Here is a 20,580-nt window from a genome sequence, read left to right on the forward strand (position 1 = left end):
TATTTAACTGTCCTCTCTTAGCTATATTATTCTGTTAATGTTTGCCCTTATTTAGTTAGTTTTAATTTTAAGTCAACCATGAATGATAAAATAAAGATGAAGAGCAAAGCTTCCAAAATACATTAATAGATTTTCATTGAGTATCTTCAGAATTATCTTCATAACAAATGTCTCATAAGAAGGGAGCACAAATATAAAGCATGACCAGTAGACTAAGGATTAGAGGATTAGGCTAGCATTCCAGTTCCAACTAAGACAACAGTTCTCAAAATATAAGAAATATGTAACCAGAAAAGAGGCTATGCCTTGTAAAGGGTGAAATTATGTTTGAGACAAAAAAAAAATCTCAATTTAAGTGGTCGCCAAGGGAAATCCCAAATAATAAAATACCTAAGTCAGCTGCCAAATTTTATGGTGAATTAATTGATAGTGGAGAAGATTAAGAAGAAGGAAGAAGAATAAGGAGTAAGTTTTTTCTCTCCCTCTCCCCCCCCACCCCCACCTGATTAGTATCGGGTGGGGAGATCAGGAGATAAGGGAGTAAGGGTTTGGAGTATGAAGGAGGGAGGAATCAGCCTGACCTCCAAAGGGGCTCAGATAAGATGCCTGAACCTGAAATCAGCTCCTGTGCAAAACTCACTGTCCAACCCTCCAAGATATCGAAATGCTTAGCACGCTGGCAGCCAGAGTCATCTCTCCAGGGAAAGAAAAAGAGGCAGGAAGTGACATGCCTTATATAGACATTTTTACATCACTTTTCTGCTTCTCATCTGTACCAATGTTAGCTTAGCTTGACTTAGGACAGCCCAGAGTTCTGTCCTTTTTTTTTTTGCACATGTCTGTTGAAGGCCATCTCCTCAGATAATTAAATCTTGAGTTTGATGCAGACCTTAAAAATCTTGTTAAACTGAGTAGGGTGGAAAATGTAGAGTTTCCAAGACCTGATTCTGTTATTCCAAGTATCTCCATTGTTATTGATCAGGAAATAGCTAAATCACATCTTCTAAAGAATGGTCTGATTAGGGTGGAATAGTTTTAAAATTCATAGTCTCTTGTTTCTAACTATTAAACCAGCACTATAATACCTGGGTTAGTATCTTGGAGTCAAAGGAGTTGGAAGAGATCTTAGAAACCACATAGTTCAACTCCAATTTACAAATGAAGAAACTAGGGCCCTGTGAAGTAAGGAGACTTGCTTATAATTAATAAGTATCATAGGTGGAATCTGAACCCAGCTCCTCTAACTTCAAGGTCAGTGTTCTCTTCATTAAACTATGCTGCCTCCTTATCTTTTTGTTCTCTAATCACAATTATGAAAATGTAATTAATTTATAAGTATTGTGAATAACATTGTTAAAAAGCATTTTATTCAATTGAAGAGGCAAATATGTATATCTTAAAAGATTTAGACCACAATAAGGTATATGTACTGTAACTTGAAAACTGGGTGAAACAAAAATGCCTGCAATTCAGCACAACAAAGAGTCTGATTTGGGGATAGTTTTATATATATATATATATATATATATATATATATATACATATCTATCTATATCTATATTTATATCTATATCCATATACATACTTACATACATATGTGATATTGAAATCACTTTAAAAGACTAATATATATTAATTTAAGGTCACCAAGGAATTCATTTATGTAATTCCAAAATTAAACACTCAAGTCAGCTGACAAATTTTTTATGGTATTTTAATTACAAACAGGAGGAAGAAAGTATGAGAGAGAGAGAGAGAGAGAGAGATAAAGAGAGAGAGAGAGAGAGAGAGAGAGAAGGAAAGAACTTTAACCCAGACCCACTCTGGCTCAGGCTGAGCCAAAGTGGGCTTTAAGGCCTTGGATAGCCAAGGCAAGGAAAGGGATTAGTCCTTATCACTCACGTGACCAATCTGAAGGAAAGCAGTCTGCAGGGCTCCTCCAACTCCAAGCACCAGCCTCCAACTGACTCTAGCCCTCCTCACAGGAAGTCCTGAGAATTCCAGAGGGTGTTCTCTATCTCACTTCCTGCATCTCACATGTGCCAATGGTGGCTCTAGCTTGACCTGGGACTGCCCAGAGGTCTGTCCTTTTTTTCCCATATGTCTGTTGAAGGCCATATTCTCAAATAATTAAATCTTGAGTTTGCTGCAGCCCTTCCTAATCTTGTTACACTGAGTAGGGTGGAGATTGTAGTTTCCAAGACCTGATTCTGTTATTCCAAGTATCTCTATTGTTATTGATCAGGAAATAGCTAAATCACATCTTCTAAAGAATGGTCTGAATAGGGTGGAGTAGTTTTGAAATTCACACATATATGCATATATATGAGCATGTAAATTATTTCAAACATTTACAATGCATTGTGTTTATATATTATATGTGTGTATGTGTGTATACATACATATATATACACATATATATATATATAATCATTTGAGTGTTTTACTTGAGACTTGAGGTGTAAACATAAATGGAATACACTGAGAGACACTAACCTGATAATCCTATGAAAGAGCAGCACAAAAGCCAACCAAATAGGAATGTTGCTATGGTTACCATGAAAATGCAACCTGGAATCTTAATGCACTCCCATCCTGAATTAGAAATTGAAAATGTAGCAAAATAAGCTCTAAAGTCTCAGGTCATTCTCTTCACTGTGTTTTAATTAGAGGGATCTTAGCTTCTGAAAAGAGGCCCAATGAAGTAAGTGCCCTCATTGAACCCACTGGCAAATTTGTCATTATGGTGCTTTGGAGCTTCTGACATACATCATCTCCATGAGATGTGACCTCCATTGGTAAAATGGAGATAATTCTCTAATTTAAAAAAAAGTGACCTTTACTTGTATTGAAGCCCACAACTGGTAATGCATGGAACAGTAGCTATGGCTAATATAAAACTCCCTTATTCACTACAAATTAACCAATAAAATTAGAGTTTGGGGATCAGGGTATGTATTTTTTTAACCATCTAGCTTAAAACAGGGTTACCTGGCTTTACTGATACGTGTTTACTAAGTCTGTTATTATTTTAATTTAGTCCAACAAAAATTATATCCAAATGTATAAATTAATCTGAAATAGAAATATAATAAGTAGAACTCGTATCCATATGTTGAAAGAAATATGGCAGTGGGAATGGGGTTACTAGATTTTAGAGAATATAGCAACTGAGTTCAAGTACTGGCTTTTTTCTACTTACTACCTATGCCAACTTTGACAAGTAATTTCACATCTTTGGACTTCAATTTCTTCATTTGTAAAATGAAAGAGTTGCACTAAATGATCCCTAAGTTCGCTTCCAGCTCTAAATTCTATATTTTGATATGGAGAAAACAAGTACTTCAAATATCATTCAAACCCACAATGAAATGGGATTGGTAGAAATCAGTTGGAAATAATAAATAATGTCAAAAACTGATAAACCATTGCTAAAAATTACATAAATAATGCCCAGAAAATAAACAAGAACACATATATAACTTCTAAATTAACTAGGAAATAAGATTCTTCTTTCATTCCTTCTTTCCTTCCTTTTTTGTTCTTTCTTTTGTTCTTTTATTCTTTCTCTCTCCCTTCTTTCCCTCTCTCCCTCCCTTCTCTTCTTTTCTTCCTTCCTTCCTTGTCTTCTTGCTGTTCTTCCAAATTCAAGAAACTATATTGCATTATAAAGGAATCAACAACCACCCTTCTAGTTGCAAGATGCTTATAAAAGTCTTTGCTTGCTTGTTTTTCTGGGCACTGTTTTGCAAGTTGTAGCAATAGTTTATCAGTTCTTGACATTATTTATTATTTCCAGCTGATTTCTAGCAAACCCATTTCATTGTGTGTTTGAATGATATTTGAAATACTTGCTATCCCCATATCAAAAGCTGCTGCAATATCTCCAATAGTCACTGGCACGTGTTTCTTAAGAGCCATGACTTTTGCATATTTTCTTAGAGTAGCATCAATTCTTTAAAACTACAAAACTAAAAAGTACAAGAAAAAGAAACAATGAAATAAATGTTATGGAATGGAATCCAATAAAACCAACAATGATCTAACTTTAGGTTGTTAAAATAGCTCAAGCCAATTTCATTTGGTTGAGGTTAGACATGACTCAGTTTTGTGTCAGCAGCAGCACACAACACTGCTGTTACAAAATAAAAATATTTCAAAAGTATTACTTGTCCTAGGTAATTCCCATACAACCGTAGGTGAGTGGGTTAGCTTTATCATGAAGGATAATCTATTGGTCTGTGATTGAAAGGACAGGCAGAAAGGATGGGTGAGGGCATTATGAGAATTGGAGGAGGGAAGGTGAAGGGTTGAAGGAGTTCATACAGTATAACTTCCTAGTTTAAAAAAGCAGGTAGAGATGTCTAATCAAAGTGTGGAAGGAGACAATAGAACTCAGAGCTCAAAGAGGGAAGAAAAGGTAAATGTGAACACATATTTAAATATTCCATCTGCTTTTAAAGATCTACTCGTGAACTACATTAGATAATGTTCCCTAAATTGCTTGAGAAATTTTACATTTGATAATCCATTTCTAGTTCACCTAAAATGTATACTGAAGCAATCATTATTTTTTGGATGACAAAAATAATAACAAGTCTTAATAGACTTTGTGGCCTAATAAGATGGACTGCCCCCGTCTTCCACTTCTTAAACATATCCAGAACCAAGGCCAAATGCTGATCTTTCAGAAATTACTCCTCTTGCTCAAAATATTGTGGAGGTTTTATAATGAATTCAAACTCCTTAGATAGAGAAAAACATTTGTTCTAAACATGTCCAGGAATAAAGCTAATCTTTTTAGCATTTTATCAAGCATCAAAACCTAAAGAAAATGAAAATTTGTTGTCATAATAATGATGAATCAACTTTTCTATCAAAAAATTTTATACTACAAAAAAAAATACAATATCGTATTTGAGGTTTAATCTTTTAAACACTGGGCTTTATATCAATAAAATGTTGCAAATAGTCATGACGAAAGTTCTACCAATATCAAATTAAAGATTTTTTTACAGCCATGTTTCCTCTACTCTGAAGGCTTTACAAAAATTATAGATAAACACCACTATGATAAAAAATTATAGATTGGCCAAGAGAGCCACCATTCCTCTCAACCAGTTTATCTTCCCCTTCCTCTCTTTCTATCCAAACCCATGTCCTTTGGATGTCTTGGGTTGGCTTCATGTACTCAGCACCTAACATAGTGCCATGTATATAATAGGTACTTTACTAGATAAAGAATGAAAATTCTAACTCTTCCATGAAACCTCCCCCAACTAAGCCAATTCAAATTGCTCTGAGGCTCTATCATGATACTGCATACAATGCAGAAAGTGTTGGATTTGGAGTGCCAGGACCTAAATTCAGATTCTGAATCAAATGAGATAATAGTTTATAAAGTGCTTTGCGAACATTAGAGTGCTATTATTACTATTATTACTGTCTCTGCCTCTTACTCACAAGTATAACTTTGGACAAATCCCTTAACCTGTCTAGAATGAGTCTCTTCATTTGCAAAATGAAGAGTTTGGGACTAGAGGGCCTTAAATTCTTTTTTCAACTCTTAGTCTATGACTCACAATCTCTTCCCGTCTCTAAACTCCCAAAGTATTTTTCTGGACCACTCAGATTTATCATTAAATTGTTTACTAATCACAGGAATATTTAATGATGATATTTAATGGTGAGGAGCAGCATGACAAAGGGAATATAGATCTGGTCTCAGAGTCTGTGAGACCTAGTTTAAGTACCACTTTTGACACATACTAGGAGTATGGGCAAGTCACGTAAACTCATAGTGCCCTGAGTAATTCACTATAAAGAATTAAAGAATGGCAGTAAAAATAGTTGCAGTTTATAAGCTTCAGAGAAACTAGGGAGCTCCCCATACCAACAAAAGAGGCAGCTCAATAGGCAGAGCACTGGGTCTGGAGTCAGAAAGACTTGGGTTCAAATATAGCCTCAGATTACTAGTTATGTAATCCTGGGCAAGATACATAACCTCTATTTGCCTCAATCCACTGGAGAAGAAAATGGTAAATCACACCAGTATCTTTGCCAAGAAAACTCCAAATGGGGTCACAAAGATTCAGACATGACTGAATGACTAAACAACATCATTTAGAAGTCACAGATGTAGATACAAAAATGATGATGGTGGTGGAGATGATGATAATCAAGATAAAATTGCAGAGAAAAGAGATGGAGAAATAGAAAGCTAGGAAGATGGAGATGAGAGAAATATAGAAATGCAGATATGACTCTATATACAAATATACACATATAACTATACATACAGGCTTATGTGTTTATATATGTATATATGAATGTCATTATAAAATCTATAAAGATATACAAATGTTATACAAAATGTAAAATATGCGTATATATGTACACATACACACATATAATTTCAGAGGCTACCCTGGTTCTTTTGTTCCATACTAGAAACTCTGTGTCTGCTGTGATTCATGACTTCTTTCTTTCTCTCTCTCCACATAAGGGATTCAGTGAATTATTTGGGAATAAAATGTTTTTTTGAAAAGATTACAAAATATACATATATCTGTATCTGTATATATATTTATAATACACATATTTGCTTTAAGAGTTTAAAACTACACTATTTCTCTTGGACAGAGAGATGGAGATGGGAGAGATGGATAGATATAAAATTTAAGTCCTTTTTAAACTCTGTGGGAAAAGGGTATTTCTCATTTTTGTGTTTGTATCTTCATTGCCTATCATGGGGTCTGGAACACAGAATTTGTTTAATGTGTTTGAACTGAATTGAATGTTTCTTTTGCAATATCAAATATAAAACTAAGCAAAATATCTTTTATAATGAAGTACAAAAGAAGTACATTCTGTAATGAATTTTTTATTCTAACTCTCTAAAATTAACTTATTCTGGAAAACTATCCTATGTGTTATTGTGTATCTGAGCTCTATAGCTGTGTGAATATATATGTGTATATATATATATGTATATATATATATGTGTGTGTGTGTGTGTGTGTGTGTGTTTATGCTCACAATATATTTCATTTCCTCGATTTCATGCTATGCACCACAAGGCAGAGACTACATCTTCTGCTTCCTTTGTTTCCTGCCCAGCTGTTGATACTTCCCTACTGTGCCTAGTATAAGTACTGAGCACAGAGGGGGTTTGGTGAATTTTTTGTGAATTAAATTTGATTGCTGGGAGACTATAAAATATTTCTATTCTTAAAATCCTCTGATTGACAAATCTATAGAATAAAAAAGTTGACCATAAGTCTTCTTTAAAATTAAAAATAAATAACATGAAGTAGGAAAGATATATTAACCCATTTCTAGGAAAAATATCATATCATGTAAGCACACAGAAACTTCTACCCACCTACCCACTTCACTTTAATGATGACAGTCATCAGTAATAATTGGAGCAATCCATTAATAATATCCTGCAGTCATAAGAAAGTTGATTCCATTTGGTAGCTCAGGAAGATATCTTTTATAGATAGAAAAACCCAGGCATCACATAATTAAATAGTTTGACCAGCATTATCTAGCAAGTAAGAGGCAAAACTGAGGTTAGGAGTCATATACTTCTGTTAGTGCTCAAAGTACAAACTAGAGCCCACTGTTTGGCTTTTTAAAGCCCTGTATATTTTGGTCTCTTCTAACCTTCCCAGTGTTTCAAACTTTACTTCCCTCCACTCTGTGATCCAATGGCAATGGCCTCTTTACTGTTACTCACATATGATAGTCCATTTCCCAAACCCAAGAGTTTCCACTGACTGTGCCTCCCATGACTAGATTGCTCTCCCTTCTCAGCTCTGTCTCCTAGTAGCCTGACTTCCTTTAAGTCTCACCTGAAGCCCCACCTTCTATAGTAAGTCTTTCCTGATTCCTTTTAAATTGAGTGTATTCCTTCTGTTGATTGTGTATCCATCTTCTTTGTACATAGTTGTTAACATGTTATCACTTCCTAGACTGTGCTCCTTGAGAGTAAGGTCTGGTTTTTGTCTTTCTTTGTATCCACAGTACTTAGCAGAGTGCCTGGCACATAGTAGGCACTTAATAAATGTTAGGAGACACATTCCCCATCTTTCATTATTTTTCCAACTAAAGAAAAATCATGACGATTTCCAAGGATAATAGATGTACTAAGCAACTGGCCAAACAGTATTCACTGAGCATCTATTTCATGTCTAGCACTGTGCTTGGCATATACAAAGAAGGTCAGTAAGGGAAGAGGAGATGTTTACTGGATAGTGCCAGGAGGCAACCTCCACCATCCAAAACAGAGCTGAGAACCAGCAATTCAGTTCAATGGAATTTGTTAAGCATTCCGGATCCTACTGCTTGAAAGGGACTGTGACTATAAATACAAAAATGAGAAACAATGCCTCTACTCAAGTAGAATACATTATACTGAAGGGAAATTAGAGAAGAAAAAAGAAAGATACTCTGAGAAAATGGTGATAAAATTCATAAGGTCAATGCATTAAACCTCCTACCTTATACTTAATTTTTTTTAAAACCCTTACCTTCTGCCTTAGAATCAGTACCAGGTATCAGTTCGAAGACAGAAAAGTGGTAAGGGCTCAGCAAGAGGAAATAAATTATTTGTCCAGGGTCACACAGTTAGGAAGTATCAGAGGCCATATTTAAACCAGGATCCTCCTGACTCCAGGCCTGATGCTCTATCCACTGAGAAATCTAGCTGCACCCCTTGCCTTATACTTAGAGAAAGGATCCTCACTTAGAATATTACTTTTGTTTTTAGATAGTGACCTAATCTCCTCATCTAATTTTCTAGACTAGCAAATTAGGAAGAGCAGAAAGGAAGAGAGTAAGTGGAAAGCACTTTGCATTCATCCTTAAAGGAGGAAGTTATGGCAGGTGACTGTGAGAAGGAAGAGACAACTCATGAATGGCAGAAGTCAAGCCTTCCAGGAGAAGGCAAAAAAGCCAGACACACCCTAGTTGTATTTGGTAATACTGAACATGATTATCTTATCAGAGAAAAATAACTAATGTTCATAATGCCAACCTTGAGGAGATAAACTGAAGGAAAGGGAAAATTATATTCCATGAACCCTGTTCAAGATGACAGAGAAATATATTTTAGAAACATTTCTGTCAAATGTGGTTATTATATGGGCAGCTGGGTGGCTCAGTGGATTGAGAGCCAGGATTAGAAATGGGAGGTCCTCACGTGGTGAGAAGATGGAGGCGTAGAAGCAGCGAAAGTTCAGACCTCGGAAATCCTTCCTTACCCATCGCAAACAGAGTGTTCCTAAGGCACCGAAATTCAAGCTGAACAACAGGGTAGACCTGGGGAACCCTCCTCCTGGACCTGGATCAAAAGGTACCTCACCCCAAAAGCCAGAACCCAAGATCACTCGGATCTAAGGGGTAGGCAGAAGGAAGGTCCCAGGACCCATCCCCCCCAACCCAGAGTGCTGAGCCCGCGGCGGCAGCGGGAACCTCGGGCTCTGAGGACTCACCTTGAAAGCAACGTGAGCAAGTCTCCAGGGCGCCCAACACAGACGGCTGGGAAACATAGAGAGAAGGGGGAAGCCTGTAGCCCCCTGGCTGGGTCCTTCCATCTGAGTCTCAAGGGAGGTCCCAGCTTTAGGTCACCAGCTAAACCCAATCCCATCAGGAGCCCTCAGAGCTACTGAAAGGACAGAAAACTCAGAGCCAGCAAAGGGGTTGCTCCAAAGAGCGTACATTGAAAGTAACCTGGACCAGTCTCCGGGCATTAAAAGAAATGGAAAAAGAAACAAATGGGGGTAAATTTATATGTCACAAAGAAGCTCATGGCGGGAGGGGGGAGAACATCGATACACTGGAAGGGTAAAGAGGTTAGAGATAGGAAATACTCAACTCTTCCGTACTTTGAAACTGACCCAAAGAGGGAAGAACAATCCAACCCATTGGGGAAGAGAATAGATTTGCGCCCTATAGGGGAGTAGAAGGGGAAAAAGCAGACTGGTGGGGAGGGAAGCAATTCAAGGGAGGGAGAGGGTGGGGGGGAATTTTAAAAAGACTACAGGGGAAAATAAGGGAGGGAATAAGAAGGGAGGGGGTTAGAAAGGGAAATACAAGGGGGACTGATTTAAAGTAAATCACTAGACTAAAAGGTAGAGCTGAAGAAGAAAGGTTAGAATTAGGGAAGGATATCAAAATGCCAGGGAGTCCACAAGTGACAGTCATAACTTTGAACGTGAATGGGATGAACTCACCCATAAAATGTAGATGAATAGCAGAATGGATTAGAATCCAAAACCCTACCATATGTTGTCTTCAAGAAACACACATGAGGCGGGTAGACACCCACAAGGTCAGAATTAAAGGATGGAGTAAGACCTTCTGGGCCTCAACTGACAGAAAGAAGGCAGGAGTGGCAATCATGATATCTGATAAAGCCAAAGCAAAAATAGACCTGATCAAAAGGGATAGGAAAGGTAATTATATTTTTTTAAAAGGGACTTTAGATAATGAGGAAATATCACTAATCAACATGTATGCACCAAATAATATAGCACCCAAATTTCTAATGGAGAAACTAGGAGAATTGAAGGAGGAAATAGACAGTAAAACCATATTAGTGGGAGACTTAAACCAACCATTATCAAATTTAGATAAATCAAACCAAAAAATGAATAAGAAAGAGGTAAAAGAAGTGAATGAAATCTTAGAAAAATTAGAATTAATAGACATATGGAGAAAAATAAATAGGGATAAAAAGGAATATACCTTCTTCTCAGCACCACATGGCACATTCACAAAGATTGACCATACATTAGGTCACAGAAACATGGCACACAAATGCAGAAAAGCAGAAATAATAAATGCAGCCTTTTCAGATTACAAGGCAATAAAAATAATGATCAGTAAAGGTACATGGAAAACCAAATCAAAAACTCATTGGAAATTAAACAATATGATACTCCAAAATCATTTAGTTAGAGAAGAAATCATAGAAACAATTAATAATTTCATCGAGGAAAATGACAATGGCGAGACATCCTTTCAAACCTTTTGGGATGCAGCCAAAGCAGTAATCAGAGGTAAATTCATATCTCTGAATGCTTATATTAACAAACTAGGGAGAGCAGAGATCAATCAATTGGAAATGCAAATAAAAAAACTCAAAAGCAATCAAATTAAAAACCCCCAGCAGAAAACCAAACTAGAAATCCTAAAAATTAAGGGAGAAATCAATAAAATCAAAAGTGATAGAACTATTGAGCTATAAATAAGACAAGAAGCTGGTACTTTGAAAAAACAAACAAAATAGATAAAGTACTGGTCAATCTAATTAAAAAAAGGAAGGAAGAAAAGCAAATTAATAGCATCAAAGATGAAAAGGGGGACATCACCTCTGATGAAGAGGAAATTAAGGCAATCATTAAAAATTACTTTGCCCAATTATATGGCAATAAATACACCAATTTAGGTGATATGGATGAATATATAGAAAAATACAAAGTGCCTAGACTAACAGAAGAAGAAATAGAATTCTTAAATAATCCCATATCAGAAAATGAAATCCAACAAGCCATCAAAGAACTTCCTAAGAAAAAATTCCCAGGGCCTGATGGATTCACCGTGAATTCTATCAAACATTCAGAGAACAGTTAATCCCAATACTATATAAACTATTTGACATAATAAGCAAAGAGAAAGTTCTACCAAACTCCTTTTATGACATAAACATGGTACTGATTCCAAAACCAGGCAGGTCAAAAACAGAGAAAGAAAACTATAGACCAATCTCCCTAATGAATATAGATGCAAAAATCTTAAATAGGATACTAGCAAAAAGACTCCAGCAAGTGATCAGAAGGGTCATCCACCATGATCAAGTAGGATTTATATCAGGGATGCAGGGCTGCTTCAATATTAGGAAAACCATCCACATAATTGACCACATCAACAAGCAAACCAACAAGAACCACATGATTATCTCAATAGACGCAGAAAAAGCCTTTGATAAAATACAACATCCATTCCTATTAAAAACACTAGAAAGCATAGGAATAGAAGGGTCATTCCTAAAAATAATAAACAGTATATATCTAAAACCATCAGCTAATATCATCTGCAATGGGGATAAACTAGACGCATTCCCAATAAGATCAGGAGTGAAACAAGGATGCCCAGTATCACCTCTATTATTTGACATTGTACTAGAAACACTAGCAGTAGCAATTAGAGAAGAAAAAGTAATTGAAGGCATCAAAATAGGCAAGGAGGAGACCAAGTTATCACTCTTTGCAGATGACATGATGGTCTACTTAAAGAATCCTAGAGATTCAACCAAAAAGCTAATCGAAATAATCAACAACTTTAGCAAAGTTGCAGGATACAAAATAAACCCACATAAGTCATCAGCATATCTATATATCTCCAACACAACTCAGCAGCAAAAACTAGAAAGAGAAATCCCATTCAAAATCACCTTAGACAAAATAAAATACTTAGGAATCTATCTCCCGAGACAAACACAGGAACTATATGAACACAACTACCAAACACTTTCCACACAACTAAAACTAGACTTGAGCAATTGGAAAAACATTAACTGCTCATGGATATAACAAGCCAATATAATAAAAATGACCATCCTACCCAAACTTATCTATGTATTTAGTGCCATACCCATTGAACTCCCAAAAAATTTCTGTACTGATTTAGAAAAAATCATAACAAAGTTCATTTGGAATAACAAAAGATCAAGGATATCCAGGGAAATAATGAAAAAAAAAACACAAATGAGGGGGGCCTTGCAGTCCCAAACCTCAAACTATATTACAAAGCAGCAGTCATCAAAACAATTTGGTACTGGCTAAGAGACAGAAAGGAGGATCAGTGGAATAGACTGGGGGCAAATGACCTCAGTAAGACAGTATACGATAAACCCAAAGATCCCAGCTTTTGGGACAAAAATCCACTATTTGATAAAAACTGCTGGGAAAATTGGAAGACAGTGTGGGAGAGATTAGGAATAGATCAACACCTCACACCCTACACCAAGATAAATTCAAAATGGGTGAATGACTTAAATATAAAGAAGGAAACTATAAGTAAATTGGGTAAACACAGAATAGTGTACATGTCAGACCTTTGGGAGGGCAAAGACTTTAAAACCAAGCAAGACATAGAAAGAATCACAAAATGTAAAATAAATAATTTCGACTACATCAAATTAAAAAGCTTTTGTACAAACAAAACCAATGTAACTAAAATCAGAAGGGAAACAACAAATTGGGGAAAAATCTTCATAAAAACCTCTGACAAAGGTTGAATTACTCAAATTTATAAAGAGCTAAATCAATTGCACAAAATACCAAGCCATTCTCCAATTGAAAAATGGGCAAGGGACATGGATAGGCAATTTTCAGTTAAAGGAATCAAAACTATTAATAAGCACATGAAGAAGTGTTCTAAATCTCTTATAATCAGAGAGATGCAAATCAAAACAAATCTGAGGTATCACCTCACACCCACCAGATTGGCTAACATGATAGCAAAGGAAAGTAATGAACGCTGGAGGGGATGTGGCAAAGTAGGGACATTAATTCATTGCTGGTGGAATTGTGAACTGATCCAACCATTCTGGAGGGCAATTTGGAACTATGTCCAAAGGGCGATAAAAGAATGTCAACCCTTTGACCCAGCCATAGCACTGCTGGGTCTGTACCCCAAAGAGATAATGGACAAAAAGGCTTGTACAAAAATATTCATAGCTGCGCTCTTTGTGGTGGCCAAAAATTGGAAAACGAGGGGATGCCCATCAATTGGGGAATGGCTGAACAAATTGTGGTATATGTTGGTGATGGAATACTATTGTGCTAAAAGGAATAACAAAGTGGAGGAATTCCATGGAGACTGGAAGGACCTCCAGGAAGTGATGCAGAGCGAAAGGAGCAGAACCAGGAGAACATTGTACACAGAGACTAATACACTGTGGTATAATCGAATGTAATGGACTTCTCCATTAGTGGTGGTGAAATGTCCCTGAACAATCTGCAGGGATCTAGGAGAAAAAACACTATTCATAAGCAGAGGACAAACTGTGGGAGTAGAAACACCGAGGAAAAGCAACTGCCTGACTACAGCGGTTGAGGGGACATGACAGAGGAGAGACTCTAAATGAACACTCTAATGCAAATATTAACAACATGGCAATGGGTTCGAATCAAGAACACATGTGATACCCAGTGGAATCACGCGTCGGCTACGGGGGGTTGGGAAGGAGGAAAAGAAAATGATCTTTGTCTTTAATGAATAATGCATGGAAATGATCAAATAAAATATTATAAAATTAAAAAAATAAAAAATAAAAAAATAAAACCCAGCCTCTCATGGTTTGGGTAGCTCTTCTATAGAAGAACATGAACAAGAATAAGGATGTAGAAAAATATAGAATAAGAATAAAAATAAATCAATCAATCAATGAAAAAAAAAAGAAATGGGAGGTCCTGGATCCAAATATGATTTCAGACACTTCCTAGCTGTGTGACCCTGGGCAAGTCACTTACCACCCATTGCTTAGCCCTTTCCACTCTTTTGCCTTAGAACCAATACATAATATTGATTCTAAGAAGATCAGGGTTTTTTTTTAAGTGATTATTTCTTTAAAAGCTTTGATACTAAGTTATGTTAAAAACTGATTGTTTACAATATCCCCTTTCTTCATATGTTAATTTGGATGCTGCAATAAATTGCTGTGTTTGGGCCTCAGTTTCCTCATCTATAAAAAAGACAAGGCTGGATTAGATGACCTAAAAAGTCCATTTCATCTCTAATTCAACATTCCCATGATTTTATAAAAACATTTGGACTTACATGAAATTTATGGCATAGAAAGCAAATATTAACATAAAAGTCAACTAGGGAGCTATAAGTGCTAGAGTAGAAATGAGATGCCATTTGTCAACTATTTTTTACCTATAAAATATTAATTCATTTCCATGTAGTTTTCTATTGTTTGGTATATACTTTGAATTAAATATGCCCCATTAGGTTTTTGGTTTTTAATTAATGGTAAGTACAGAATCTATAGTGAGAAGTAGATATCATTGCAAATTCTCACTTGAATTCTTTCCCTTTCCATTTCCTTCCTGACCTACATTTTATAAGGGTGGTATCTCATGAACTTCCTGGCAGAATAAGCTTTATTCAAAATTTGAGTTGGGGGAAGAGACAGAGCCATCCATCACTTTTTGAATAGTCTAAACCCCTCCTGTCTGTCACTGTTTTGTGGCTCCAAACAATCTTCAAATGGTACGTTAATTAACTTTTTCTCTTCTTGTATAGGTTTGTGTCAGGATGAGGAGGTTGAGGTAGTTGAGAGGACAAGTGTTGGAAAATGCAAGTAATTTTTTATCCAAAGCATCCTGGTTACTGATGGAAATGCCCCATCACACATATTATCTGGCTACCTGTACTTCCTATTTGGATAATCTCTGGTTAAGTTCCCTAGTCATACATGTCCTCTGTGTAGGTGTTTTCTTCATTGGTAGTGTAGGACCCACTATAAATTGTACCCTATCTGTACAAAGGGAGTGAGTTCTCCTTCCTTTGAAATAACACATCATCTAGCCTAGTAAATACATATACATTGCTGGGGACTTGTGAACTATGGGTTTGAGGGGTTACAGAGCCACAGAGTACTATGAACCTGAAATAACATTTTGGAGGAGAGAAAGATTAATTGTGAAGAGGTGTAAGAGTTCATTTGTAACATATCCAGTCAAAGTGATATCATGATTCTCCTAGAATGTTCAGCAACTTGAATATGGAAGTGGAAAAAGAAAATAGTAATCATTACCACAATTACAGGATTTAAAATCAGAAGAAAGTCAATGGGAAAAGGGATTAAAGGGTAAAGGAAAGAACATTTTTGAAATGATTGACAGTAGGATGCATACACGATACATTGAGGAAAATGAGGCTTAAATAATGCTGAATGTGGGTTAAATAAAATTGTGAGCTAAGTGCCATATTTTTGAAGTTAAAATGAAAATGGTAAGAAATTTGATGGATGACAAGGAAAAAAAAAGGTTAGAAGAATGCATAATAGTTAAGGAGAACTTACTAAATGATGATGGCAAAGCAAGTGTATAGGAGTGTCAGGAACAAAGAGAGCAGGACTCCACCTCCAGACCTTGTGAGATAGGTAAGGCAGGTAATGAGAGGCAAACATTGGGGAAGTTAGCTAGTACCTCTGGAGGTCTCAGAGGAATACTAAGCTTCTGCTAATGCAAAGTAAGGAATTAAGTGCAGGAAAAAAAAAACTTTCAGAATGAATGGATGCTTATTAAAAATGGAAATAGAGCTTCCAAAGGATAGAATGGAAAGGCTCGATAAAAGATATGGAATGATGGAGAGGAGGGCAGAAAGAAGAGGAATGAGAATTTGGGGAAAGTTGGCAGCAGAGGTGGCGTAGGGGGACACAGTATGGTATAGATGGATAAAAGGATTTAAAGATAAAGGTGCTATTGAAATGATGTCAAAGCCATAAGGGAAAGAAGAGGACTAATCTGTGAGAGACAGCAAATAGACAAGATTATACAGTGAATGAGGCTTGGAATTCCACTTCGAATGTTGATGTGACAGAGATTTCTTAATCTCATCCTTTAGGCATAGAAAAAAAAAAGCATTTAGAGTATTCACCTTGCAAACCCAAACCTATAAGGTGACTGTAACTGGTATCTGAACAATATGGAGTTGGGAACTTCTGCTGTCATGATAAAAAAGAATGATAAGATAGCTAAAAACATAACCAATAGCTACTGGTGATTTTGAAGCTGGAATTTGAGAGGCAAAAAAAAAAACAGTAAAAACTGGGCCTATGCTCTCTGAATCAGTGAGCTTCACTAATGATCAGGATGTCCTGGTTAACGAGGTATTTCTTAATTGTCACTAAAACCCTCTCATAACAGAATTTGACAAGGGCACACCTACAAGGATGATCTGCCTTGCTAATGTGAATCCGTGCACTGCTGCAGAAAATATTAACCACAAAATGGGATCATCAAGCTTATGCATGGAAGAATCTTGCTGTATCATCAAGACAGTTTCTCACTGTCAATGAAAGATAGAAATGGTTTCTTCTGGTCAAGTTTTGATTCAAACTAAGCTATAAATATCTGGGGCAGTGGCACAGTGGATTGAGCACTGGACCTGTGGTTAGGAAGGCTCATCTTCCTGAATTCAAATCCAGCCTCAGATACGTACTGGCTGTGTGACCCTGGGCTAGTCAGTTAACCCTGTTTCCTCAGTTTCATCTGTAAAATGAGCTAGAGAAGGAAATTGCAAACTATTCCCAGTATCTCTACTAAGAAATGCCTAGGCAACTACTGAGGACTTGGATCCCAAGACATAGATAGGTTGTCATTCATATGGGGAGGGGGGGGTGAGGGAATTCCCACCTAGAGCATTCCTTACACTGAGATAATCACAAATCTTTAACTTAACATTTTCTACAATTTTATGGGGTCACTCATATATTCAATAGCCTACAATGATTCATTATCTCTTATTGGACCAGATCCAGGATAAAGTAATTGTGATCATATTTGGTTTTAATTTCAAGAACATAAACATGCTATATATAATATTAATACAAAAATTTTGCCATAAGAAATTCAATTCTGAGTTAAATTGCCAGAAAAGGAGACTCTTGACTTTTTGAGATTAGGAGCTACTTAAAATCCCAAAATGGGAGAGGAAGACACTGATAAAAGGAAGTGTAAGTCTAGGATGGGACATGGCAGGAAGGATTATAGAGGGCAGAGCACATGTCACTGCATTTCAAACTCAGCAACTTCCAGCCATAACTTTCTACTTATCTCCAATCCCCATTAAAAAATGCTTGCTGTAATTTAGGTAAGGGCTTTGACAGCAGCCTCTGGACATGTCTCGTCTACTTAATTTGAGTATACTTAAGATGCTAACCAGCCTTCGGCTTCACCAAGTTAAGGGTGATGACCTCCAGCCTAACTTATCTTCCTGGAACTCACTAGCCTCTCATACATCCTTTGCCCTCAAGAACTATGATAGAGCCTTGGGCTAGAGCTACAGGACCAGTCTGGTCAGGGTCCAAGATTTATCTGTTAGGAACTTCTGATCTAAAAATTGGCCATTGAGGAAAAGAAGTTTTCTCATTTATTAGGAAACAAAATAGAAAACTTAAAATATAAGCATAAGGCTAAATACTTACATTTCTGTCTTAAGTATCTTTTGCACAGATGGATGACATAGTAGATTCACCATTTTTCAAGGTAGTTGATAAAATTATTATTGAAAATGAATAGTCTTCAAACAATTCAACCAATTAATCAATAGTTTAATTAAACAAAGAAGGGAGAAAAAAGTCTAAAGAGCAAGTGTCACAATATGGAAAACAGCAAGCTTACCAATCACTTACCCTCTTTTACTTGCCCCTGTTGAACTCAGGTCAAGATACTGAAGCTGATGACAGCTTCTTGCCAAAGCTTGGACCCCAATGTCAGTGACCTTTTTACAACCACTCACATCAAGATTTCTGTAGGTTTAAAATGAACAGATTTATTTTGGAGAATCTCAAGCACTGTTATACTCATGTTCCCAGCACTTATGACAAAAAGAGATGGGATTGTAAAAAATAAATAAATAAAAGTACATACAGTGTGTCCTACATCTATGTTAATTAAAAATAATAGATATCATTTACATGGCACTTTGAGGTCTTAAAAGCAATGTATAAATGCTGTCTCGATCAATTCTCATGATAACCCTATGAGGTAAGGACTATTGTCATTTTCATTTTGCAGGAGGGGAAACTAAGGTGAAGTCAATTTGCCCATTCTCACACAACTAGGAAATTTAGGTGGCAACATTCAAACCAGAGTGTCTCCAGATATCACATGCTTATGCCCTTTGCTTTATGCTACATTCCCTCTCCACACCCACCAAGCCAAGCTACAAACTTAAGTGGAATGCAGTGATGGAAAAAGAGAGAGTGCCAAAGCAATTAAAGGACTTTTTCATAATTTGAAATATCCTCTTTCTGGATGATAATGAATTGTCCTTTGCTCACCCCCCATGCTCATTTGGCTAAGTCTAGAATCTATGCAAAATTCCATAATTGCTAAGCTTCTAAATCAGCTGGTCCCTTCCTGGCTTTGCACTCAATTTTCTGGCCATGAGAGGTTAGTGTGTGGGAGTTGGAGGGGGAAAAAAGAAGGCATTAAGAAAAAGCATAAATAAACATGAGTTCAGTGAGTGGAGCATAAAAGAAGGCCAAATTGTTCTACTGTGACTTCTTTTGAACCATAGATATTTGCTTCATAAAAAACATATGGGAAATGCCTGAAGTTTTTGAAGTAAAATCTACATGAAAAATCATTACATACATTTACAGAAGCAAAGATAACTCTAGTTTCCACCATCCCTTCAAAAAAATAAATACTCAAGCATTTATTTCCAACCACACACAAAGGTATATACACAAGACTATCCCCTCTAGATAGCCCTTCTTCAGTCTTTGGCCAGATTGCCTTTGAAGTCAGTTTATTGACCCTAAACTAATTCAGAGGAGGTGAAAAGCTTGAAAGGCTTTAGAAAAGTTGTACTTTTGGAGGATGAAAAATAAAAAGTCTATCAGATATTTAGGGCAGCTAGGTTGCATAGTGGTTAGAGTACTGGGCCTGGGGTCAGGAATAGCCAAGTTCAAATCCATCCTCAGATACTTCTTAGCTGTGTGACCTTAGTCAAGTTACTTAACCAGTTTGCTTCAATTTCCTTCTCTAAAATGGGATTAATAATAATAATAATAACACCTAACACCAAGGGTTGTTGTGAGTACCAAATGAAATCATTGTAAAGTGCTTAACACAATGCCTGGTATATAATAAATGCTCCATAGATGCTATTTATTTATTATTATTATTAGATTCTGGAATCTTAATCTGGGAATCCATAATTTGAGGGTATTTTTGAGTGCAGATCTCCTTAAGGTCCTTTTGGTCTTTAACAGTGATTTTGCAGCATATATGACTCAAATATCTATTTTGCAATCAAGCCAGTATAAAATAGTAAATAGAATACTAGGCTCCTAGTCAGGAAGACCTGAGACTAAATCTGACTCCTAACACTTTCCAGCTGGATGACGCTAGGCAAATCACTTAATCTCTATGTTCCTCCAGTAATTTACCTAGAATTTATCTATAAAGTTAAAGAGAATGTTCGCATTGGTGAAGCAAGTTCCTGTATTGAGAGTTCTACAGACTGGCCAAACAACAGAACCTTTAAGTATTATGTATTCAAAGTAATCTATTTTTATGGAACACCTGATGAAATTACACTCTCAAAACTTCCATGAAAGAAATTTCTTGGGGTTCCTGTAAAATGTCACTCTCCCTGCTTGATTCAACTCAGCAAATATTTATTAGGCAAACACTTATTAAGACAGAGCACCTGGCCTGAAGTCAGGAAGACCTAAGTTCAAATCTAGCCTTAAACATTTACTAGTCTTATGACTTTGGGCAAGTCACTTAACCCTGTTTGCCTCAGTTTTCTCATCTATAG

The 20,580-nt window shown here is 36.4% G+C and overlaps 1 protein-coding gene across 1 annotated transcript in view; it reads right to left on the bottom strand.

Annotated features, from left to right (window-relative positions):
- Positions 1 to 20,580, bottom strand: part of LOC103101858 (uncharacterized) — a 177,107-nt gene that overhangs the window by 22,719 nt on the left and 133,808 nt on the right. Inside the window, exon 12 of the mRNA XM_007498925.3 lies at positions 18,440 to 18,556. Within this exon, the coding sequence (XP_007498987.2) occupies positions 18,440 to 18,556 (117 nt within the window). The remainder of the gene's footprint in view (positions 1 to 18,439; positions 18,557 to 20,580) is intronic.

The sequence above is a fragment of the Monodelphis domestica genome, chromosome 7, assembly GCF_027887165.1.
Source record: "Monodelphis domestica isolate mMonDom1 chromosome 7, mMonDom1.pri, whole genome shotgun sequence".
Lineage (NCBI taxonomy): Eukaryota > Metazoa > Chordata > Mammalia > Didelphimorphia > Didelphidae > Monodelphis > Monodelphis domestica.